We start from the raw sequence: 24,751 nt of genomic DNA, 5'->3' as shown, positions 1-24,751 counted from the left end.
TGCAGATACATTCCTACCTTTAGACTACATTCCAACTATCTGTGATGCTAAGGAGAGAAGAGCACCTTGTGGCAATAGGCTTTTATGCTGAGTAGCAACAATCTCACTGGTAGTATGCCATCAGGAGCTGCGTGATGCCAGCTGCAAGACACTTCGAGCTGAAAGAACTGGACAAGTTCATAGAAAACAAAACCAACAACAATTAAGAAAAAGAGAAAACAGTCCTTGGAGGATGACTGAATAAAAAGGCAAAAATCTCTGATCAGAAGATCATTGGACTGCAAGTGACTGAGAGCTGAGGGAGCTGTCCAGGAAAACAGCTCTGGACACTGGCTGCAGCCTCCAGCTCCTCCCTGGGCATTCAGCCTTGGGCACTATCACAGGGTGGCACTGGGTGGTCTAATCCACTACAGCCATTCTGCATCATGGCAGTAAGAAGTTGGCAAGCATGGTCTCTTCCGACATAAGAAGGCCAAGAACTATCAAATTGTATAGGAAAAATAAATAAATGAGGAAAATAAAGAGCACTTTCAGTGGTATGTGATATTTAAATGGGATCTTTTGGAGTGAAACAGATGAAATAGTTCTCAGCTTCTCTCTGAGAACTGGAATGTATGGATTCAAGGAAGAACATCTAGGAAGTTGCTAAAAGGATGGCATGCTCCAACAGCCCAGCATACAAGGTGCATAGAAAGAATGCTGGATCGTATGTTCCCTCTTGGCCTTTCCTTAAGCATAATCTCTTGATCACTGTTAGAAAAAGGATTGGAGCAATAAGGGATATCAGCCTGACCAGTTAGGTTTATAATCCTACAGTCACAATCTTTTCACGAGAGATCAGCTTCTCCTTATCTGGTTTGCAGTCTCTTTATACGACTGGTATGAAATCAAAGCTTTCTGTACACAGCCTCTGGGCCGATGGTGAGCCTCGTAGCATATCCTACCACATGAATAGCATAGAATTCACTTTCATCTGTCACGGCAGACACTAAAATTTCTTTCTGTAGGCTAAGCTGCCCCATTTCTCAGGAGAAAAGGAGACTTATGCCCAGAAACACTAATTCTGTTTTCCATTGTGCCTATACGGCTGGAGCCAGCCCATGATCTACAGTCTGCTTCTTTCATATTGTTCACCAAGTTAAAGATGACACGTCTTGACACCAAAAGGAAAGGCTTTCCAAGCACATCTTATCTGATTATATCTTCAGTCCATCACACTGTCAACATCTTCCTACTCAAAAATACAAAAAGAACCCTTTCCAATGTAAATAGTTCCTGAGTAATGAAGACTTAATGGAAAACAATGTAGAACCAAGTAAAACCAAAATGAATCGTGGGTCTGATGAAAAAACTACTCTGGTAAGTAACTATTCCTCCCCCCACCCCCCTCCAATCAAGCTCAATATATTGATGTATCTGCTCAACACCCAAAAATGGAGAAGTTCACACAAAGCAGCTCTCAATACACATCAAGTTCCAAATCATACCGTTGTCGCTACATTATTTCCCATAGCTTTGGGGCCTCAACAGTACCATATGCAGTTTGTGGCCACCATCAATGAAAAGGCCCAGAGCTGGTCCTGCAAGACATGGAAGAGTTTCGCCAACACTCAGTTTGTATCTAGTGATGCTCTTGCAGCTGAAGTAGTCTGAACTAGAATTCGGACACACAAGTTCATAAACCACATCATCTTTCTCACCTCTCTCCTTCCTAACACTTCAATGGATATTCAACGGATATTCCTTCCTCTCAAAGAGAAAGGAAGAGTTGGGCCTCATAGCTGGCCTTTCTAATTGCTTTAGGAGTCAAAAAGTTTAACATTGTTCACACTGTTCAGTTGGAATAAGCGTCTCAAAATGATATTACAGGGGATTTCTGCATGTCTGTGGGGAATACAAACTTCTTGGGTGTTTGTTTTTTTTTGTGAAGAAGGTGGGGAGGGAAACACTATTTGTACCCATCCTATGTCTTCTTGAGTAAAAAAGCAGAGCTTAAACATTGACATGTGCTTTCACAATCACATCAGCAAACCTCAGGTATGTCTTTCAATGTCCAAAAAAGGAGATCACAACAAAACCAAAAAGCAGCTAAAAATGAAGGAACAGTTTACAAAGCCCCTAGGGACTCCATAGAGACGCACTGCTCTACAAGACCCTATTTTCTGTCTTCTGCTCTGTTCATTGTCTTCAAAGAGAACCAGAACCAATGTTACTGGAAGGTCATCAGGGAGCTCTGGCAAATGAATTTAATTCATGACCATCCCAGGAATGGGAGAAATTCCTGCAGAGTTTATCTGGAACCTGTACACAAAATAAGATCAACACAGAATACTGTCAGGCCACGACTGAAGAAGTAAACTCAGAGCAAGATTCAACTCAGAGTAGTGGGCTATCTAACAGGCTATAAAGTGATGTGGGAATCTTTCTGTAACAAAAGACAAAAAACAGTACAAAGGTATAACAGCACTTAGAGAGGAAAGAGGGAATCAGCTCTCCCAAGATCTGTTTGATCGCTCCTGTTCTGGAAAACAAAGAACCAACAGCTTCTATCAGAGGAGGATTTCATTCTGCCTGTTACAGCGTAGAGCTACTCTTGGCTTCACCACATCTCCTTCAGAACCTAACATTGTGGTTGGGATGAAGAGGAAAGAAGTTCTCTTTCTGAGAAAAAAAAAATTCCTAATATCCAACCTGAACACCTCCTGGTGTAACTTGAGGCCATTACCTCTTCAACTATCACTGGCACCTGGGAGAAGAGGGCAACCCTCACCGTGCTACATGCTCCTCTCAGGCAGCTGTAGAGAGCAATAAGGTCTCCCGTGAGCCTCCTCTTCTCCAGGCTGAACCATCCCAGGTCCCTCAGCTGCTCTTTGTAAGACTTGTGCTTCAGGCCAGTTTTGTTGCCCTTTATATATTTTCTACACCAGAGGCTCTCCTTTCTGCAAGAGCAAGGGGGGATCTGACTTGACTCTTGCTAAGTTTTCCAAAGAACAAAAGAGAAAAAAGAATTTAAGCATCCACGAGACCAACCCTGACAAAAACTGAAAGGAAATGATAACTCCAGTGTTTTCCTTCACCAGAGATGAATCCCACTCTTGAAAGAAAACAGTTATCATAAAGCATGCAAAAGCACAAAGAACACAGAAGTTACAACAGAAGACATCACAACTCAAGTTTCTGATCTCAAGTTCAACAGCATGAAAATGTTTGCTACGAGTTGGATGATTACACGCACACAAAGAAACAACAAATCATGAATAATGGGAGTTTGAATTTTAAGGATCTTTAAGGTCCCCTCCAACCCAACTCATTTTACGATTCATTTTACGATGCAAAAAAACCTGTTGTGATTCACGGATAAGTTTGTGACTAAAGGCAGCATTTTTGGTGACAGTATGAGAAGCATAAAGGAACTGACCTGCAGTGATAGAACTAGGAAACCTTTCCTTCTACCAGCCAAACGACCTCCTCCTTACTAGCCAACAGATACTCAGGAATACAAAAGAAACCGTGGCACACGGGAGGTTCAGACTGCTGGGAAGGAGTGCCAGCAGCACTGAGCTTCCCCCTCCCAACCCACACACAGCACCCCAAGGGCTGCAGCAGTCCCACCAGGCAGTGGGGCCCAGGGCTCAGAGAGCCCTGCAGGGTGTTTGATGCGCCTCAAGGTCACGGTGCTGCCTCGCAGCTGCGTGCAGGTCAGCCCCAGGTGGCCGAGCAGCTCCGTCCGTGCACGGGGAAGGGCCGCGGGCAGGCACAGGCACCAACTCGGGACCCGCAAGCAATAAAGGCACACAGACCCCGTGCCGAAAGGCTGCGCAAGAGCCGTGCGCTGCAAACCTCCCGCTCCGAACAGAAAAACTCTCAGCACCCAGCCGGGCACCAAAGAGTTCTCCCAAAATAACACAATGCCAACTCTCCCTGACGAAAAAGCCGGTCGTGCAGCGCACTGCCAGCCGCCCATCGCTGCTCAGCAGCTCCGAGCCTCTCTTCTCCGGCAGCCGGCTCAGGGCCCGGCCCCGCACGACGCCCATGTCCCCACCGCAGCCGCCTCCCTCCCGCCCTGCCCCTCCCCGACGGCCCCTCCCGCGCCTCGCCCTAAGCGCAGGCACCTGCTCGCCCGGCACGGGCTCGGCCGCCGGGCTCCGGACCCGCGGAGCCTCCGCCGCTGCCGCTACCGCAGCCGCCCCGCGGCCCCTGCCCGGCCCCTCACCTGGGGCCGCCCCGCCTCCCCCGCTGAGGAGATGGCCGCGTCCGCCTCTGCACTGCAGCTGTCGGCACGCTGCTCCCCCCCTCCCCCGCCCCTCTCGGCAGATGGTTCGCCCCACCCCATTCCGCCTTCTCATTGGCTGCGCTCCGCCGTCACTCCTCGTCGGGCCCGCCCACCGCCCGGGGCACGCTGGGAAGCCGAGTCCTCCGCTCGGGCCCACTCCCCTTCAGCAGGCGGCACTGGGCGGAGGGGCGGACTACAGCTCCCGCAGCGCCCCGCGCGCAGCCCCGGAGAGGCCCGGCCCTGTGCGACCCGTACCCCGCATCTCCCTCATCGCCGGACGGGCGCCCCCTCCCCGCACGACGGCCGCGAGGGCCGCCGAGGCCCGGCCCGGCCCGGCTCACCTGGCCCCGCCGCCTCCCGCTGCGGCCGGCGCGGCCGGCGCACGCCTCGCTTCCTCAGTGCGGCTCGCTGGGTTCGGTGCCGCCGGCGCCGGGCGCTGCGGCTGCGGGGCGGGGGCGGGCCGGCTCCGGGCTCATCCTCCCCCTCGGAGCCGCGGCGGGATTCGCCCACAATGCACCGCGCGCCGCACCGCCAGCATCAGCCCTGACATCACCCGCGGGCCGCCCCCGCCCCGCCGGGCCCGCCCCGCGCCCGCCCCGCTCCACCCGGCGTCCTGCGGGCCCCGCAAACGGAGCAGCCCCGGGCTGAGCCCTCGTGTCCTCAGCCGTGTCCCCGCACCGCAGCCCATTTCCCTTTGTCTGATTCTAACAAGGCCCTGCTAAAAAGTCTGCCCCCTTCCTTCTTACAGCCGCGCGTTAGCTTTTTAGAGAGGCCGCTGAACAGCCCAGGCTCTCTCAGCCTGCCCTCATAGGGGAGGTGGTCCATCCCTTGGATCGCTTCTGTGGCACTGCTCTGGATGGGCTCGAGCAGGTCCATGTCTCTCCTGTACTGAGGACTCCACATCTGGATGCAGTACTCCAGGTGAGACCTCACCAGCACAGAGGGACAGGATCGCATCCCTCGCCCTGCTGGCCACACTACTTCTGATGTGGCTCAGGATCCCGCTGGCTCTGTGGGCTGTGAGGGCACATTGCTGGCTTATGTCCAGCATGCCATCCACCCTAAATCATTTTTGGCAGGGCTGTGCTCACTCCTTTCATCCAACCATTAGGACGTAGCACTTCTGGATGGGTCCCTTGGTGTCACTACAGACCCTTGATACCTGCCAAGGGCTGCTAAAACCTCATGGCTGGTGCAGGAGGTCGTCTCAGGACCCTCTGCTATTCCAGGGAACATCTTCCTATGCAGTGGTGCCATGAGCCTTTGGGAGCCACTGAGAGGTAGCACTTGCAGATCACCATAAATTGAATTCCCCTAAGCTAGTAACACCTGCATCAGGGCTTGCAGAGACTGCAGCAGGATGTGCTGGTCTCTTCTCTCAAGTAACAAGTGATAAGATGCAAGAAATAGTCTCATGCTGTGTCTGGGAAGGTACTGATTAGACACAAAGAAGAACTTCTTCATAGAAAAGGTGGTCAGGCATTGGGATGGGCTGCCCAGGGCAGTGGTGCAGTCCCTGTTCAAGAGACGTGTGAATGTGGCACTTCAGGATATTGTTTGGTGATGGGGCTCAGTAGGTCAGACTGATGGTTCGACTTGGTGATCCTGAAGGTCCTTTCCAACCTGGATAAAGCTGTAATTCACTGAAAGAAGCAGTGGAACATTTCAGAGACTCACCTCCATTCTATGCAACTCGCTTGGAGGCAAGAAAGGAGATTGGGATTATTCTTGTCCCACTGAGCAGCCCAGCCAGAGTGGGAAATCAGGTGGTTCTCCAGGCTGGATTACGTCTGAGTTGTGTTGATGGCAATCACAGCTCTATTGAAGGAAAAAGAGTGAGAATTTGGAGATTGGAGGGTGGACTGCTGAAGCGTGAGAAAAATAGAACTTTGTGTTGGAAGAAGAAAGTCAGTCTTATATGAATGAATGGCAGCATTCCCAGGAGATTTCAAGGTCTGTAAATTACACAGCTAGTTTCTCAGATCAAAGAATTTAATTTCATATTCTTTCTCTTGGAAAGCACTCTCCTCCACCTCAACTTGTTTCGTGGAAAGCGTTCATATGAAAACCTGATTTATTTATATATCACTCTATTTATTTACTTATTTTTGAGGATAAGGTTGTTTTTTTTTATTTATTTATTTTTGATGGAAAACTTTGGAGCAATCGTTATGCCAGCCAACTGTAGGCGAACAACTGCCCATACTACGATCTGGCACAAGGGGGCACACGCGCTATGAGTTCCAGCTTAGTTACCCGAACAGAAACGGTGGCGTACAAAAGACGAGGAAAGAATACATAGTTGTTTTAGCAGGATGGTAGTGCTGACTTTAAAAGGAAGTTAAGAGTGTATTAATTCTTAACACATGGCTTATAAAACACAGCTGGAAACGTCAGAAGTGACAGGAATCCAAATCCTAATAAAATTTATATTGTTTACCTAGATAACGTCTGATTATATTCTTTGGATAGGAAAAGCCTTGGGAAAACACTGGCTGTCTGTGTCACTGCCAGAATAATTTCGAGCTTAGCGTGAAGAATAGATTGAAGTTACTGCTCCTGAACAAGAAATGTGCTTTGCCCACCCAAATTCTGGGAACTCATTGAGCTTGCATTTAGGAAAAGCTCAGTAGTTAGTCTGCCTCATCTCAAGGAAGAAACAAATACTCTTAATATGAGCTTTCCAGTGCTAAGAAGCTGGATCAGACAATTAATATCCAGCAAAGAAACCCATGCCATACACAGAGCAGGTCTGTGCTACCTGATTTAAGACCTCACTGGTGAAGGTCAGGGTTGAACGTAGTTCCCTAGCCAATCTGGTGCTGGGAATAAACGAAGTGCTTTGATACCAAAGCTGGGAGCTGCACCTGTGCGGATGAGCTGCGAGGTGGAGGGAGGTGATCCTCCCCTCTGCTCAACGCTGGGAGGCTGCACCTGGAGCACTGGGTCCACCCCTGGGCTCCCAATACATGGACACAGCAGAGCCCAGCGCGTGGCTACCAAGGCGACGGGAGGGGGGGCGTGGGGGGCTTCTCCTGGACGTGGCCCTGGGCGTCCCTGCTGGGCCACACGGAACCCCGAGGTGCCGTCCCACTGCTCTGCCCCGCTAGATCCGCACAGCCGCCCGCAGATATAACACGCCCCGGAGGCGGGGGTGTTCCGGGGCCGGGAGCAGCGGGGCGGGGAGCAGCGGGGCCCCGACGGCGGAGCAGGGCCGTGCCCCATGGCGCTGGCGGCAGTCTGCGTGCGGGTGTTGCGCTCCTTCAGCCGCCCCCAGCTCGCTGCCCGGCGGTGCTGCGGCTCCGCTCGTCTCCCACCCGGCGGTTACGGCGCTTGGCGGGAGCGGGCGGCTCGAGACCCAGCCGCTTTCTGGGCGGAGGCGGCTCGGTGGGCTCTACGCTGGGACAGCCCCTTCCACACGGCCCGCGAGGCCGACCCGGCCGGTGCTGGAGCACGCTGGTTCCTGGGCGGCCGCCTCAACGTGTCGGGTAAGGATCCCGCGGCCGCGCATCCCTACCCCGGTGCCGCTGGGGCCGCCCTGGCGGCGGCGGCCGTTCCCCTCCCGGGCTGTCCGAGTGTCCCCGGTGACGTTTGGCGCTCTTTTTGGGGGAGAAAGCGAGGCGTCCGGGTCAGCGATGGAGTAGGTGGAGGGTGGCGTTCAGTGCTGGCTGGGGTAAGTCTTGACGGCGTGAAACGTTTGGAAGTGAGAAAGCTGCGTTCCCAGTTGGATGCGGTAAGCCAGCAGTGGGCTGAGGGGCTGCAGTGCACCGCTTGCTCGGCCGCCGACAGGTTTTGTCAGGAACCCCACCTGAGAAACCCCGCTGCAGCTCATGCTGTGATGCAGAGGGAACAGAAGGGGACGGTATGTGTCGTGCTGCTGTCACGCTCCTGAGATGCAAGGGACCAAAGCCAGCACCTGAAAACAATTACATTTCTTCAAGGCCTTCTTCTTCACAGTGGTTTCAATGGAAAGCTGAAAATGAAGGGAGCTGGAGGCCAGACTCCTTTCCCTGCAGCTAGCTTGGCAATGGGGTCTTCCATTGGGGTGTGTATTTGTCTGTTTTTAAACTTTGTTCCCTAGGAGAGTGCTTGAATGAGTGGATTGTAGTTTAGTGGTGCAGAAAATTTAACATTGCCAGCCAGACACCTTGCTTTAGAACAAAACAGCAAACACTGGGTAGCAGGAGCCCCACAGGGAGGGTTCCTGGCAGTGGATCCCAAAGGAGTGGAGGGGTTGGGACAGCACCCAGTGGTGGGAGGGAAGTGAGAATTTAGTCAGAGATCTTTTCAGTGATTCCTGTTGGAAGGAAGGTTCTGGCTGAGCGCTGAGACTTTTGGGGATTCGCTGTTTCCTCTATAGGATGGAATCAGCACCTTCTGAATCCCGTGTGAGTCAAGTGATCATGGAGTCAAAGAATTGTTTGGGCTGGAAAGGACCTTAAAGACCCAGCCCCAACCTTTGCTATGAGCAGGTCTGACCCCCACCAGCTGCCTGGGGTCCCACCCAACCTGGCCTTAAACACCTCCAAGGAATGGTTCACCCACAGCATCTCTGGGCAGTTGTGCCAGAGCCTCACTGCCCTCTGAATGAAATATTTTCCCTTAATTAAATCCCTCCTGTTTAGTTTAAAGCTATCTCCCATTGCCCTATCGACACCCATGTAAAAACTCTGTCCCCCTCCTGTTTATGAGTTTCCTTCAAGTACTGGAAGACTTCCAGGACTACTGGAAGCAGTGTCCTGAAGCCTTCTCTGGGCTAACCAAGTCCAGCTCCCTCAGCCTGTCTTCACAGGAGAGGTGCTCCAGCCCCCTGAGCATCTTTGTGTTGTTCCTCTGGCCTTGTTCCAGCAGCTTCATATCTTTCTTGTACTGGGGATCCCAGGCCTGGATGCAGTACCACAGATGGGGGCCTCGTGATTTCTTGATTTGAGTTGAGAAAACATGGCAGCACTTCAGGTCCCTGATTCAGAGCATCCTGCATTCCTGTCTCCAGACACAGCTGGATTGCAGGCGGATACATGTTCTACTGCTTTCTACCTGGGGGACCTTGAAGTGGCTACTGGAAAAGCATGCGGTTCAGCCCTTCTGGGCTTATTTCATTGTAACCCCTGGCCAGGAAAAGACCCCAACAAGCTCTCGCACTCCCAAGCCATCATGTCCTCAGGAGCACATCTTTTTGATGAGATGTTTCTGTGTGCTTTTCCACGCATTGTCAAGAAAGTGAGGAAACGTCTGGAGAAACCATTAGAGGGTAGCAGCAGGCGACAGGTCACAGAGTTCTGTTTTGCAAAACAAGTGAAAGCACTTGTATGGTCAGGAAGGAAATAATAGCATTTGGCCCCATTTCACCTGCCAGCTCTTGCTGGGCAAAGAGTTGCAATTCTCACTGGGCTCAGCTGGGGCTTGCTATAGCAGAAATGCTTACTGAAAGCTCACTGTGCTGCTAACAGGTAGGAAATGCAGCTTGGGAAATGAATCCCTGTGAATGCATTTTACTGTAATGTGCTGCAGTACCTATGGGTATTGCTGCCTTGGGAATGGAGGTGGGAATTGCTAAAGGTCTCAGAACAACCTGCAGCAGAGCCGATTTCCTATGGGTGTGTGACTGAGCAAAGCAGTGCACAGGTGCTGGAGGCATTCCTGATGAGAGCTTTTGTCCTCCTGTGTTGTAAGATGACATAAGGAATGATTTTATCTCTCTTATTGCTGTGGTTTTGCTGCAGGAATTTATAATAAAAAGTAAAAGGCTACACAACTGAAGGGCTTTTTTTTTCTTCATTTTTTTTTGAGATTAGCAGTTGTTCTTGAAGTGAAATGTGCAGAATTCTGACAGAAATGCATCTTCTGTTCACCTTCAGGGGCTCACAGTGCTGTAGATCAGCTGTGATTTCAAATCAGCAGAAGCAGACTCCTGGACTGGAGTTTGCTTAAACTATCCAAATGTTGACAGAACAATAGGCAGCTTTCACTGCACCTAGTTCATCTGGAAACAAAATCCTTTCCCACCAGTATTAATATCTCCAGGAAATATGCTCTGAAACTCAGCATTTTCTTCAGGGCTTTAGCTGAATTACACAGCAGTGCGCCTGAGTGGTTTTTAATAATTGTCTCTTGAAATATCCTAACTGCCTTCATGAGAATGTAATGAAGTACATAATTGTCACTTAAGCTTGGAATTAGTACTTTACAAGTCTAATCTCTAAACAGTGGGCATGTTGCTGCTGAAAACACAGACGAGTTTCCTAAGTGTTTTCTGTAGAGGTTTCCTTACAGTGGGTGCTGTCTGTCAGCTCGCTCAAACATCTCCACGCTGTTCAGAAGCCAATCTGCACTTCATATTGTAGGTGGTGTAGCACACAGCTTGAGACATGTCCATCTTTCCCAGGTTCCTGGTGATGTGTAGATGTCTGTACTCTGTGAGTCTGCACCAGTTCCTAAAGTCTTAGCCGTTTTCAGTTAATGGAGCTTCAGCTCTTTCAATTATAAATGCTTTGCCTGAGTGGTTAATAGAAAAGTCAAACGATGCAGTGCTACAAACGCAAGCTGGGGAAGATAAGTCTGTCAGATTGGTGTAGTGAATCACTGCTCTGAGGAGGAAAACCATCAGAAGAGTGCCTTGTCTTTGTGCTTTGTTTAAACCTCTGTTTTCTCACAGTAAATTGCTTGGACCAACATGTTGAAAAGTCTCCAAATAGAGTGGCTTTGATATGGGAGAGAGATGAGCCTGGAACTGCAGTGCACGTCACATACAGGTATGGTGCCTTCTCATGGTGCTTTACATTGCCTGGCATTGTGTGCAGTGAGGAGATGATTCTCTGAAAGTGGACCTTTGTGAAACGCTGCATTCTTCCAATGTACTCCAGCACGTGGAATATGCAACCAGGGCATTGCTGCCAGCTTGGAGGATTGTGGTGAGATAGCTTCTGAAAAAATGAGGCATATTCCCAGCAAGAAATGATACTCTTCCTTGGTTTCTTCATGGGGAGGGCTCCCTGTTCTTAGGGTCTTATACAATGAATAAACATCTGGTAGGGTAAAAGGTACAGTGGATGCACGTAAGTGAGAGTTACTGAAAAATTCAGATTCAGATCTGGCTTCATCTTCTGTTTATTCTGTTAATCAGGTTTGCCTGTAGATTCCCCCTCTCAGAGTGGGAGCTTTTAGAACAGAAAGACTTGTTCTTCTTTCCCTTGGCTTTTGTCTCATCTTCATGTTTTCTTTTTGGTAGTAGAGTGTCCATGGGAAAAGTTGTGTGTGCGGTTTTCAGTTTCAGAACATCAGCAAGTATACTGGTGCAAAGTATGTCTTGTGTTGCTGGAGGGGATTTTAAGTTCCCTGTATTCCTCTTCTGCATCCCCAGTGCAGCTTAGGGTAATCTTGAGGCTGCTGTTTGTGGTATCAGCTTATAATTGCTGCTATAGTTCATAAAGTTTGCTGGAAAATGTCAGACTTCAAGCTTGGAGAGGTTAGTGCCCCATACAGCATGTAACCAACTAGGTAGCTTTGCTAAAGCTTTGAGTTTTGCTTTTGGTATTTTTGTTGTTTAAGGCAAAATAGAATCCAGGGTTTCTCCTAGAGTGTGGGGTGGTGTATGTACTTCTACAGCTCTCTTCATGTCTCTTGAACAAACAGGAGTATGTTGGGGTGGGACTTGGGTGTACTGTGTTCTCATTAACTTAGAAGAGAGACCCATCAGGTAGCAAAGCCTTACTCAAGACAACTCCAGCCTTTCCCTTAGGCTGTGCTACTTGAAATGTGCTGAGCTGCTCAAGGTCCTCCAATGATCTTCTCAGGAACTCCAGAAGATTGAGAAATGTTTTCTGAACAGCAACAGAACCATTTTTCTCTTGGCCCATTTTCAAAAAATGCATTTGAAGAAAAGTATATTTTCAGTCTGCGGATTTGTGTTTGCAGTGGCTTAAAGACAAGAATCCCACTTTTTGCAGTAACATCTTGCTTTAGGTAGAAGTTTTTTTGGAGAAAGCACGTCAGAAAATGAGTTGCTGCTGCAATGTCAGTTCAGTAATCCTGAGGGAGCTTTCTATAGCAAAGTGAGCTCTGCACATTAGCCCCAGCATGAAAAGGAGATGAAAGAAATGCTAGGTATCAGCAGTTCCCAATTGCTGGTGTCTGAGGCAAAGAAAGTACAGCCCTTTCCCTAGGATTTGAATGTACTGTTAATGGGAGAACAGCCTGGAAATTATTCACAGGGAATGTAAAGACTTTAATTTGGCCTATCTTATGTGCCACCTTTGGCGAAGTTCTCAGAATCTCAGGTGGGAGGTGCCCAGGGCTTAAGTGTTGCAAAGTTCAAGGCTCTGTTGTTACCTACTTTGCAAAGTAGGTATCCTTATAGATACACCTTGGGAGGTGCAGCTCCTCACATGAATGCTCTCCCTTCTCTGTGGAGCTTTCAGGGGCAAGGAAACAACTGAGTGCTGGCCCTGTTCCCAGCGCAGCCTGCAAAAAAAGCAAGCTGTTGCACAGGAGAAGGGCCAGAACAGGCTTCCTCCTCTGCAAGTAAGAGAAAGTCCTACACCAACCAGGCCTTCTACATGTATTCTCCCAGCTCTCTCATTGAAAGGAGGGATAAAGGCCTCCATTTGTCTGTACAGCCCCTCTAACTGCCTTGTATGCAGTGAGCATAGTGCTCAAAGATCTGGTGCTGTGCTGTGAGTCAGTGTACATATTTAAGCATCATTGTTGGCAAAGTGATTTGTGTTTATGCAATTGAATTTAAGGGCTCTTTGCTACAGTAAGAATTCAAACATATCCTTAATGGCAAAGATACACAAAGCCTTGGAAGAAACATTTTAGTTTTATTGAAATGGTGATTGCTGTTCCTACAAGCTCAGTTGTGATGATTCCATGTCTTCTGTTTAAAGCCTCAACTATAAAATTGAATTACAACTTTAGAGAGCCATCCTGACTCCTTGTCATTTGCCAGACATATACCAGGGTGGTCCCAGAGGGCAAGGCTGACCTACTGGAGGGCTCCTGGCTCCCAGAGCAGCTTCAGGACCTCTCTCCTGCAGCATGGAGGCTCAGCTAGCAGCTTTCACCATCTATCACCAACACTTGATGCATACCAGATTGCTGGAGATGTGATTAAGTGGCATGAGAACAGCAAGCTGCTTAGGTCACTGGCTTACACCATCATTGTAAATGATACTTTTCCACTGATGAGCTTTGTCCTGCTGTTGGAAGTCATCTGTACTTTCCTCTCTGGATTTCATGTTCTATCCAGTTGGGATCCATGTAAGTTTAAGGTTTTGAATGGGATGGTAGGAGACTTGTTTTTTACAGTAGGGCAAGTGTCTCTCCTGAGAGTAGGTGGCTGCAGTCAGTGAAGTGGGGATAAATCATGCCCTTTTTTTTATTGAGTTGTCTGGCTAACCAACCATAATGGTATTGGTAGGACACTGGTGAAGTAGCACTTAACCCACAGCAGTGTGCTGAACCGATTGGTGAAGGGTCCAACCTACTTGGGAGTGTTTTGTGCTGCTCTGTGGATGTTGCCAGGACCCATGAGCTTTGAAACCTTGCAGAGGAGTTCCTGAAGGCACTGCTGAGCCTGGGTTTTAAAGTGCACTATATTACTGAGTGAGTTATGTAAGCAGGCAGAGTACACTGCTGGAGCTGCTAGGTCATAGCCCCTGTAAGCTAAATGACTGGCAATGTTAAATAACAGTAGCTGAAGCTATGCCAGGCCTCTCCCTCTCTGATACGCTTTTTCTCTCCTATGTTCTTTATTTGCCACAATGCATACACAGTATAGCCACCTGTGAGCAAGCGTTCCTCTCTGCTGCGAAGTCCTAAGTTGTAAATCTGCAAGAGAAAACTAACAAAGTAAATATCCTGCTATTAGCTGGACACCTCTATCAACCAGATCATAACTTTATCAAGTTGTTCAAGGCAGTGCAATGAGCTGGAATTGTACTAGTGTGTGAGTGGGGGCACAGTCACCTGAACAAGATTTGGCATTATGTGAATGGGTTTTTCCAAAGGCAGCCATGGAAAGAAGTGGACAGCAGTATGCATTAGCCAGACTGTTCTTGAAAAGAGTTGCAGGCTGGGTTTCAACAAAGGAGCTCATTCTGATGCCAGAAACGTTTCAGGCAGAGGAAATGTTTGAAATACAGTCATAGAATGGTTTGGGTTGGAAGGGACCTTCAGTATCATCTACTTCCAACCCCCTGCTATAGGGAGGGACAGCTTCATGTAGACTAGGGTGCTCACAGTCCCATCCAGCTCTCAGCTTGTCCTCGTAGGGGAGGTGCTGCAGCCCTCTGATCATCTTCGTGGCCCTTCTCTGGACCTGCTCCAACAACTCCACGTCCTTCTTCTGCTGGGGGCCTTAAAACTGAACATTGTTCCAGGTGGGGTCTCAAGAGAGCAGAGTAGAGGGGCAGAATCACATCCCTTGATTTGCTGGTCATAATTCTCTTTATGCAGCCCAGGATGTGGTTGGCTCTATGGGCTGCAAGTGCACATTGCCAACTCATGTTGAAATACAGAATACGAAGTAGGCAGAGATAAAAGGAGAAACTGAGGTGCCAGAAAGGAGGGTCTCAGGTAGCTTTTCAACATGTGAGAATGTGCCCAGATCTCCTTTTAAAACTAAAAGCTGAATGGCTTGTGCCAGGTCTATTAACTTAAATAGGCACTATCAAAGCCCATACGCAGCACTGGTTATACTAGAAAGATGTCTAGAATTATAGAAACAGAGAATGGTTTGGGTTGGAATGGACCTTAAATCCCACCCAGTCCCATCCCCCTGCCATGGGCAGGGCTGCCCCCCACCTGCTCAGGCTGCCCAGCACCCCATCCAACATGGCCTGGGGCACTTCCAGGGATGGGGCACCACAGCTTCTCTGGACAAACTGTTCCAGTGACTTACTGCCCTCAGAATAAAAATGTAATATCCTAAACTATCTAACCTAACCCAAATATCCTAACATCCTCAGTCTCCTCTCTTAGTTTAAAGCCATTCATCCTTGTTATATCACTATCAGACCATGTTAAAAGTCCATCTCCCTCCTCTTTATAAGCTCCCTGTAATCACTGGAATGCCACAGTGAAGTCTCCTCAAAGCCTTCTCCAGGGTGAACAAGTAGGAAGGCTGCTTTCTGAGATCTTGATACAGTATTTCAGATGTAAAAAGAACTAGCTTCCTTTGTTTAGAAAGCCGTGGGCTATTTTGCTTTACTGAAAGCTAGTATCAGATTTCTTGGAAAAATGTTTCTGCTAGGCAGGCATCTCTAAAATGTGCCAGAGGACTGTCATGTGTCTGTCAGTGAAGGGTTTTCACCGGAGTCTTTGTTCCAGACATTGAGCAATGGGCTTTGGAAATACAGGCGCCGCTGTATCTGGGGAGAGATGTGGGAGAAAGGTAGTCTGGTATTTTCCAAACAGGGATATCATGAAAGTCCAAGAGGACTGCTGCATCTGTTAGGTTAAGTGGAGCTCCTGGCCTGAGCAGTGGTCTGTTGGTGTTGCTGGAGGGACAGTCTTGCAGACACTGTGCTGAGAAGCGATGCTGTGACAGCTGCAAAATGTGATGAGACTCTGGAAGAGAACGGTGTTAATACTCTAAATCTTGTCTGTGAATGTAAAGAAGCCTTACGAACAGAGCCTAGAGTTTATTCTTAGGATAATTGAAACATAATCAGCCTAATTGTATTAGTCTAGATTTAATTACTTCAGAGAAAGATAGAGGAACTGCTGTGTTTCCCTGATGCTTTTGCCCAGCTTCAGATCTGCATTTCTCCTGCTGATCATTGTGCTTGCTCCCAGCAGTGCCAGCCTGTGCTCTGGCTCTTGCCCTGTGACTGTCACATCTCATGTGCCCACTTCTCAAGGCCTCTGTTACCATGCCAGCCCTCTATTTCTCTGTGTTAGTGTCATAAAACCATAAAAAGATAAAGAAATCTAAGTAAGCTGTAGCTGCTCAGGAAGCTAGAAGAGTTCAGCTAATCCACAAGCTATAAGGCTGTCAGAGAGAACCTGGCAAGCTTAATTCCTGAGATCTTGTGAACCGTGGGTCAGGAGTGAACCAGGAGAACAGCTCTGCAGCAGCGTAATCATTGCAGGAGTCCTGTGCAGCCCAGCCTCTCCCTGCTCTCATGTCCTGCTGGCACATGCTCTGCAGAACTCTTGTCCTTATTAAAGCCTGCAGTATATCTCCTGTACCTTGAGCATGTGTGTCATTGAGGTAAGAGAATTTCCCTCTGATTTTGGCCTATTACTGCATCTTTCGTCTCCTGACTTGTTGTCTATGCTTTATCTTATTATCTTAAAAGCTCCCTTTCTTAACAAATATTCTCCTGCACAAGCAGCAGCTGCCTCAGCTCCTGGATCCAAATGGTTGCTGATTCCCTTGTCTCAGCTCCACATTGATGCTTTATCAACCAGAGTTCCCTGCATATGGAGACCTGCTGCTCTTGCTTTTTAAGATCAGCTTATACAGAGGAGCAGCAGACACCGTGCATTAATTGACTTCACAGTTTCTCAGGTTTCTCTGCTCAGAGGGGTTGGGTGCTTCCTTCTATTGCAGCACATTTCCTTCTTCCAGCCATTTGGTCTGCTGTGCCCCTCCTGATTCCACCTAGGCCTGCGATCAGGTAGCTGGCCCTCCGTGGGGCCCTCTGTTTGCCCAGCTTCTTGGACAGCATCCTGTATCTCTCCTGTTTGCTTCTGTGCAGAGAACTGAAATCCTTTTGAAGCATTGCTTGAGATGTTGCTGTGCTTGTTTACCTCTTCAAAGCATGCTTTGAAGAAGTAGTACATATCTGCTCCAAGCTTGTTGACTATCTCTGTCCATCATTGGTGGCAGAGGCTGAGCCTTTTTAGGGTAGAAGCATTCAATCTAGGCCTGTGCTTGCTCTATCCTTCCTTTATGCCCCATAAAATCGTACAAGTTGAAAGGGACATTTAAAGGTCATCTAGACCAACTCCTCTGAAATGAACAGGGGCATCTAGCAGAAGCTAAGCAAGGATGTATTGTTTTGCACTGTGCCATAGTCCCCAAGGTGACAGCACCCAACTCTGTTCAGGAACCAGTATGAGTTTTGGGTAGATGTCATGTGTTTTCAACACACCCATAGGATTTGAGTGGAAGGCCACTCCTTTCTTGTGCCCAGGCTGGCCATGTTGGATGACACTGCTACTGCTTTTCTGCCAAAGGTGGGACAGTGCTGGATGTCAGGTCATCAGAATTGCTTTTGGCTTTTGTGTGATAGAGTGATCTCAGTGCCAAGCTGGACAGCTGCAGCACATGAGAAGGATAAAGGCAAAGTTTCCTCTTGCTCAGTTCAGTTCTCTGGAACAAGGTGAGTCTTTTCCACTCAATTCTGCAGGGCACTGTCCATGCAGAGTGCTTATTACATCTTGAAACGCATCTAGGGTCGGTATTGGAAAAGTGTAAGCTGCCCACATTCAGTAATTGCCTGCCCTTAGAGAAGAAAAAGTGAATGAGGGAATGAGGAATTCCAGGGTAGGATTCTTGACAAAGCATTTCTGCTAATTTCCATTATTGAGCTGAAGGTGAAGTCAGGATTGCTGTGTAGGAGCTAGAAGACACAGCTGATGCTCTGGGATTTGCAGGTTTTTTTTGATTGAGGTCTTGGCTTTGCTGTCTCTTTGCCTTTGTGTCCATTCCTTCATCTGTTGAACCTCCAAAGTAGCAAAGAAAAATCAAGACCTTCCTTTGTGCCTTTCAGAGCATAAAGGATGAGGCAAAACAGATCTGGGGATAAAGACTCGACCCTTATTGTCTATCAGCATGTTCATATGTTCTCATTACCCAAATGTTAAATTTGGGTAAATAAGTAAAAAATAAAAAGAGTTTCTGCTGTTGTGATCACCAAGCCCTGAATAAGCAAGTGAGCCTCAGAATTGTTCAGAAGGGACACCCTAGCCAGAGCTCTTTGGTGTTTCTGTTCCTGAGAAAGAGGCTGCAGCTCTGAAAGTACTTCTCCATGTTTCATTACAGATAAATGTTTTTTGTTTTGATTTCTCACAGTTTCCTGTCCGGGGCATATTGCGCTTCCTGTTCCCCACAGCAGAAATGCTCTGTTTTCTTTTCTCTCTTTAATATTTATGCATGCTGATATTTTCCTCTAACACAGTAAATGTAAATATTTTCCTCTAACACAGTGAATTCTGGACAAGAGAATGTGAACTTTTTGGACGAGGCCTAGAACCTAATGTTGTGAGTGAGAATTTATTATTGCATGGAGCAGACTCCTTTGTGAACTTAGTAAAAGTAAGCAAAATGAATGCAGCTTAGAAGGTTGTGTCCTTAGATAGTAGGGCTGTGCATGCTCATGAAATGCTTGGAAAGAGATACTGGATGTGGTACTTTAGAGTTATGTTGATCTCTAGTTGTGAGAGATGAGGATGAAACTCAGAGTAAAGCTGCTCCGTAACACCTTTCTATAGTGTTGCCATCACTTTGTTGTAGCAGCTGTTGCTAGCTGCAGCCAGAGGTTGGGTACTGCCTAGTATGAGCTATGTCTGCCACCTCTCTGAGTTACTGTGCTTCAGGAGGGGTCTATTTATGGAATGCTACAAGAATAGTCTTAAAATAAATAACAGTAAGTGACGTGGCTGGGATTCAGGGCTCGTTTTCCTCATTCTCTGAAGGACAATTGTGGGTGGTATCTCTTCAGCTATCGTTGTATCTGTCTTTGTACTTTGTTTATGGCTATGCTGCCTCACTGACCCTGTAATGCAAATGAAGTTTTATCCTTAAGTTAGTCTCAGCCTATCTTTTCTTTAATGACATTTTTGAAGTGGATCTCTTGGACTGTGCCCATTTTCTACACGCATTGACTTGGAAAAAGAAATGGTTTTTGACTGACCAGAACAACATTTCATTTTATTTCCAGCTTAGCCACCAGCTGAAAACTGTTTGTTTGTTTGCATGCTTGTTTTTCACAGCTATGACCGATTCTGGAAGATAAGGATACACTGGGAGGTTCATGGTTACTGTTTACTTGGATATGGGAACCCCTGAATATATTTACTCGCTACAGTTTTTGCAGTCCCTGGTGGAACACTTTGCAGACCCCAAGCATCTGCAGGTGACAGATTTCAGATGCTTGTACTCAGGAACAGAAACTCTTTCTTTCCTCTGAGCCTCATTACTCAGTGAGTTCCTGGACTTAGAGAAAAGCTTTTCCGGGCACACTCTGGGATTCTCTTCTTGGAGCTGGTAGCTGGCATCAGGCAGTGCTCCTGTGCTCCTCACTTAGCACTGCACCCTGCCCTTTCCTGGCTTCTGGGAGTCCTGCTTCAAACACACGGAGTTCAGTTCGTGGCAGTGTAAGCCTACAGTTGTCTGATGGCTGCATGGAAGATAACACAAAATGTACAAGCAAGTCCTTGTCCACAAACGGCACTTTTGTTATGTAGAGGAATGTTTCTGCTGTTAAGTTAGTGGGTTGCAGTAGCAAACACTCTGAATTGAGCCTTTGTTCCTGTTCTCAGTGTTCTGAGTTTCTTTCGGTGAGAAACTGCTGTGGTTTTACTCTTGAGAGGGCAATATCCAAGCTCTGCTAGGCACTTCTTTTTGGAGGTATGGCCAGGTGAGACAGCAAAGTGAAGAATTCAGATCTATGTCGATCCAGCTATGATGAGCCTTGTAAAATCTACCACATTATGTCCTATCTCAGGACTTAATTTCACTTCCCTTTCTCTTCCTTAGGCATGTAAAAGTATCTTTTACCCTTGTAGTTTAAAAGCTATGTGTTATGAAGCAATTTCAGCAGTTCCTTCACAAAAAGTAAACAGTGCTTTGACAGCAGTTTCCATTTTGTCTTGCACTTATCTCAGCAGTAAAATGACTGTTAGAGAGCATCCAAAGGAAGGCTGCAAAGACAGAGAAGGCTCTGGAGGACAAGATGTGTGAGGAGCACTGAGGCTGCTAGGTTTGCACAGCACAGAGCAGAGGAGCTGAGGGGGAGGCCTCATGGTGGCTGCAGTTCCTCGCAGGGAGCAAAGGGCAGTGCTGAGCTCTGCTCTGTGGGGATGGCATGGAGCTGTGTCAGGGTAGGGGCAGCTGGGGGTTAGGGACAGCCCCAGAGGGTGATGGGCACAGAACATGCTGCCCAGGACTCTGGGCACAGCCCCAGTGCTAGAGCCAAGGGAATGTTGGGGCACTGCTCTCAAACAGTGATGGTGCTGTGGTGCTGTGCAAAGCCAAAGGTAGGACTCTGTTCCTTGTGGGTCCCTTCCAACTCAGGATATTCTGTTATTCATGCTTAGGCAGCAAATGTGTCTCTCTGGCCCCTTTTCTTCTTTTCCTGAGGGCAGGAACAGTCTGGCAGAGACTGGCATGCCTTGTACCAAGCGGTGACAAGGTCCAGCGGCACGATGTCTTGCTTAGCTCAAGTTCATCCTTTTCATTTTGTCCATGTGTGTCACCCAGGTTGTGCAGTCATGTGACAACATTGCTTCTGTGCTGCAGGGAACTTCTGGATCTGACATGCCGTCTTGCCAACACCCTGAAGAAATATGGGATACAGAAAGGGGACAAGGTTGCCATCTATATGTCCGCATCTCCCCTGTCTGTGGCAGCCATGCTGGCTTGTGCCAGGATTGGTGCCGTTCACACAGTGGTCTTCGCAGGATTCAGCGCAGAGTCCTTAGCTGGGAGGATCGTGGACTGTAAGTAGCTGCAGACTGGGGAACAAACCCCTTTGGTGCTTGGCACCCTCCAAAACAGCCCTTTGTCCAAATTTCATGTCTTCTCAGCAGAAAAAGAACAGGTTCTTCCTCAGATGGCTTCATAGTTCGCTTTTCTTTGCAAGCTACTGTGAAGAGCCTTTTCCTTAGTGGTAATAACTTTTGGCTTTACTTTACAAATTGCTTAACATTCACTCTGTTCTGGGTTACTTCCAGTCAACAGTAAACCTGGAGGGAAAACCAGAGCTTAGGAATGTGGCCTGATTTGTTCTTTTGAAGCATAGCTGCAGTGCTCCTCTGATCCTTGTGCAGAGTGCTAGTTCTGCAGTCTAGATTGTGATACCATGATTTATGTACAGCAACAAAGTGTTGGCAGTCTGCTCCCACTCTATTAGACATTGTACCGACAGAGAGCTGTTCTTAACACGAAGCAGTTGTGGTGTGATTGAAGGGAATGCTAAAAATACAGCAGAAGAACAAAATAGCATTTTCATGTATTTCTTTCTGTTTTCAATATATTCACTCAATTCAGAGGAGGTACATGTTTTGTTTGTCCCTTACTTTTGGCCATTTATATGGAGACAGTAGAATAAAGAATCATTCTTCTGCATCTTTCTGTGGAGTTCTGTAGTGTGAAAGAGTTGAAGGGGTCTGTCAGGGTGCTGCTATGTGCTGTGGCTTCTAAGAGGATTCCCACCAAGGTACTGGTTAGTTTCAGAAAGCTGCAAGTATCTCAAAGCAGGATAATGTCTCTGAGAGGCTGCTTAGTATAGTTGTGTTAGATTTGGAAAGGACAGTTATATGCAGCCCAGAGGAGAGAATGGCAAAGGACTTAAGGAGATAGTTGCTCACTAAGGCCTACTGGAGTTGCTAGAAGCCTTGCACTGGTTTCAGTGTGTGAACTGTTAGCCTAGAGAAGCTGTATGCACTTTTAACTAGGATTAATATATATATTAGATTCATATATATATATATATATATATATATTAATCCTAGTTAACATATATAACTAGGAAGGATGTTCTGCATGTTGACTCTTGACAAGTAGAAACTGATGCATTTAAATTAGAGTGAATGACACTTAGCCAAGTGTTGGGAAGGACTTTCTCATATTCGTAGTAGACATTGGAACAAACTGTTGGAGAAGGAGAATACCCAACATTGAAGTGTTTTAGGAAGATTAGACTGACAGCAGTGTTTTAACAGGAAGCAACTTTGCTTTGGGGTGGAGAGAATGGGCTTAATAAGCTCTGGAGGTTTTTGATACCCTACTCTGTGTCAGGTTTTAATGTGCTTTTATCAGTCGCTGTTTTTGATTAATGTAAGTTCTGAATACATGTTGCACTATACATCATCCCCCAAAATAATGGCATTTAATTAATGAAAATTAATCTGTGCACCATGTACAGATCAGAAAACAGGCTTGTATTTCAGCCGTTTCTCTTTCTTTTTAGCTGAATGCAAAGCAGTTATCACCTACAACCAGGGAGTCAGGGGAGGCCGAATTATAGAGCTGAAGACGACGGTGGATGAAGCTGTAAAGAGCTGTCCAAGTGTCAAACATGTCTTTGTGGCACAAAGGACAGATAACAAAACCCAGATGGGTGACCGTGATGTCCCCCTTGAAGAAGTACGTGGATGCTGGTAAACTTTACCCATTTCTTCTCCTATTTCTCCATATGATGCTTATTCTCCTGCCCTTATGCTGCCTTTGGAGCAGGTTTTGAGTGTGTGCTGCTCTTCCTGTGCACCCCATTGGCCTAATGAATACATCTGTGTTACAGTGACAGCACCTGTATATCCTAGCACCCACCTCTGAGGTTGCCCACTGGCACTCTGGTTAATTCCTTGTAGATCTGGGTTTGGCTAGGTTATCACTTTCTCCATTTGTGCCTTTGCATCCTGAGTTCTGCAAAAGTAAAGGAGATGCCCTGTATGGCATCTAGATCTTCATCTTATTTAAGTTCATTCTAAAATTACATTCATTACGTTCATTCTAAAATTACAGTCTGCTGGGACTGTGAGTTGAAACAGCACAATTTCAGCATTTTTGAAAATCATGCCATAATTTCAAGAATGAGGATTTCCTGAGACCTAGAGTGTGCTGTTCCATTGCTATTACTGTTATTCTGTGGGTTTTTTTTAGCTCTCATATGTGCTCTCAGAATGTACACCACTGAAAGACAGTGCAGAAATAATCAAGTTCCTGGGAACACTTATTACAGTCAGTGGACAGTGTCATGGTTATCCTATGATGGGATGTTGGCTTGTGTATATTTACAGCCTCTGCTGTAGAAGAAAGAAAGAAGAAAACAGTGGTCATTCTGATGTGTTCAGCTGCTATGCATGAGATTGTACAACCTAATGCAGATATAGCTTTATCAACCTGCCAGCAGCTGTAAGCAGAAAGCACTCATTAGTAATACCTGGAAATCACCCTCCTGCAGCCAAGATAATTACTGAAGGGTTGTTGTGCTGGTCACAGGAGATAGGAGCAACTATTAGGATAAGTTAAACAGAGATGACAGGTTTTATTCAGAAGCTGTCTTACTTTTTACTCAAGAAAGCACATTTGAATGTTTTTCCTTAGTCTGCAAACAGCCTGAGGTGATTCTGTGATTTAAGAACTGAGATCATCTCATTATCTCTTCTGGGATTAACTCTGAAATATAACAAGAATTCAACCATTAACGCTGTTAACTCTGATCTTTACAGCTGTCGTGCTTACCAGGCATTGTGCTTATCTTCCCACATCGTAGATGCTTTCTATTCAGTCCCATCTCACCAGCAGTGGGATCCCAGTTGTCCCTCTGTATTGCAGTTTCATATCCTTCCTACTAACCTCTGAGAAACAGTGAGACTTGAGTGATGAGAGAGAGGACTGTAAGGTGGGAGAAAGCAGTGATGCCACGCTAACTAAAGGACTCTAGTTTAATTGATTCATATTATCCACATAAGTGAACTTCAGCTACTGTGCAATAGCTTTCTGCACAATTGAAGTTCATGTTTTAGTGGAGCTTATGCAAACACCATCCTAGTTTCAAAAACTGGCAAGTCAGCCTAAGTTTAGTGCTGGCAGGTCACCGAAAATACCTGGGAAGCAGTAAAAGGTCAGCAGATAAGGATTATGTCTGATCTTATCAGCTCTTATTTTATTAAGCTCTATTTGTCAGACACTTGTAAGTGTTTGGACCCAGTTTGGTAGCATTAACCTGTAAGTTGAGTTTGTTTACAGTATATAATTATAAAAAGGCAGTGCCTAGAAAACCCTTCCAAGAGCCATGTAATCATCAACTAGTAATAGATGTTAACAATAATCATCATTCAACTAGGACAGCACAGAGCTTGAGGGAAGCAAGAAGGCAGCTCTTTCTTTTTACAGCAACTTATTGAGCATCTGCAACTCAGAGTCATTACCACAAGTTTGTGTACAGCAAGAAAAATGGTCAACCTCTTCATGAAAAATTTACAATTTGGCAAACTGTACTGTAGACAAATTATCCTCTTTCAGAGTGCATTTGTACTGTTCACTCTGCTCTGGAAGAATAGCTTTCTCCTGGTGTATTTTATACATGAAAGCTTTCTCGTGATGGAATTATACTTTCAATTCACAGCTTATCTAAATTCTGGCATTACTGATGAAATGCATGAGTACTATTGTTAGTTAAGGACTCCTTGTCTCTTCAGATGGAAAGAGTGAATAGAAAGCTCAGAAGTAGCACTGAGCAAACATAGAAGGCACTTAGGTATTCTGTCTAAAGTTTTCACTGTCTGCTTTGGTCTGAAGAT

General features: G+C 46.9%; 2 protein-coding genes across 2 annotated transcripts in view; one reads left to right on the top strand and one right to left on the bottom strand.

Moving 5' to 3' along the window:
* TTBK1 (tau tubulin kinase 1) overlaps window positions 1-4,346 on the bottom strand; it is a 93,694-nt gene extending 89,348 nt beyond the window's left edge. Inside the window, exon 1 of the mRNA XM_065729812.1 lies at window positions 4,113-4,346. Coding sequence (XP_065585884.1) covers window positions 4,113-4,346 — 234 coding nt within the window. The remainder of the gene's footprint in view (window positions 1-4,112) is intronic.
* Window positions 4,347-7,490: 3,144 nt separating this feature from the next.
* Window positions 7,491-24,751, top strand: part of ACSS1 (acyl-CoA synthetase short chain family member 1) — a 30,871-nt gene continuing 13,610 nt past the window's right edge. The window contains exons 1-4 of the mRNA XM_065731495.1: window positions 7,491-7,761; window positions 10,929-11,025; window positions 20,745-20,944; window positions 22,417-22,592. Of these exons, the coding sequence (XP_065587567.1) occupies window positions 7,497-7,761; window positions 10,929-11,025; window positions 20,745-20,944; window positions 22,417-22,592 (738 nt within the window). The 5' untranslated portion in view covers window positions 7,491-7,496. The remainder of the gene's footprint in view (window positions 7,762-10,928; window positions 11,026-20,744; window positions 20,945-22,416; window positions 22,593-24,751) is intronic.

This window comes from Cyrtonyx montezumae, unplaced genomic scaffold (genome assembly GCF_038088225.1).
Source record: "Cyrtonyx montezumae isolate F1298 unplaced genomic scaffold, pur_monq_1.0 scaffold_0, whole genome shotgun sequence".
NCBI lineage: Eukaryota > Metazoa > Chordata > Aves > Galliformes > Odontophoridae > Cyrtonyx > Cyrtonyx montezumae.
Note: the sequence above shows the minus strand (reverse complement) of the source record. Positions and strands in the feature narration are given on the sequence as shown.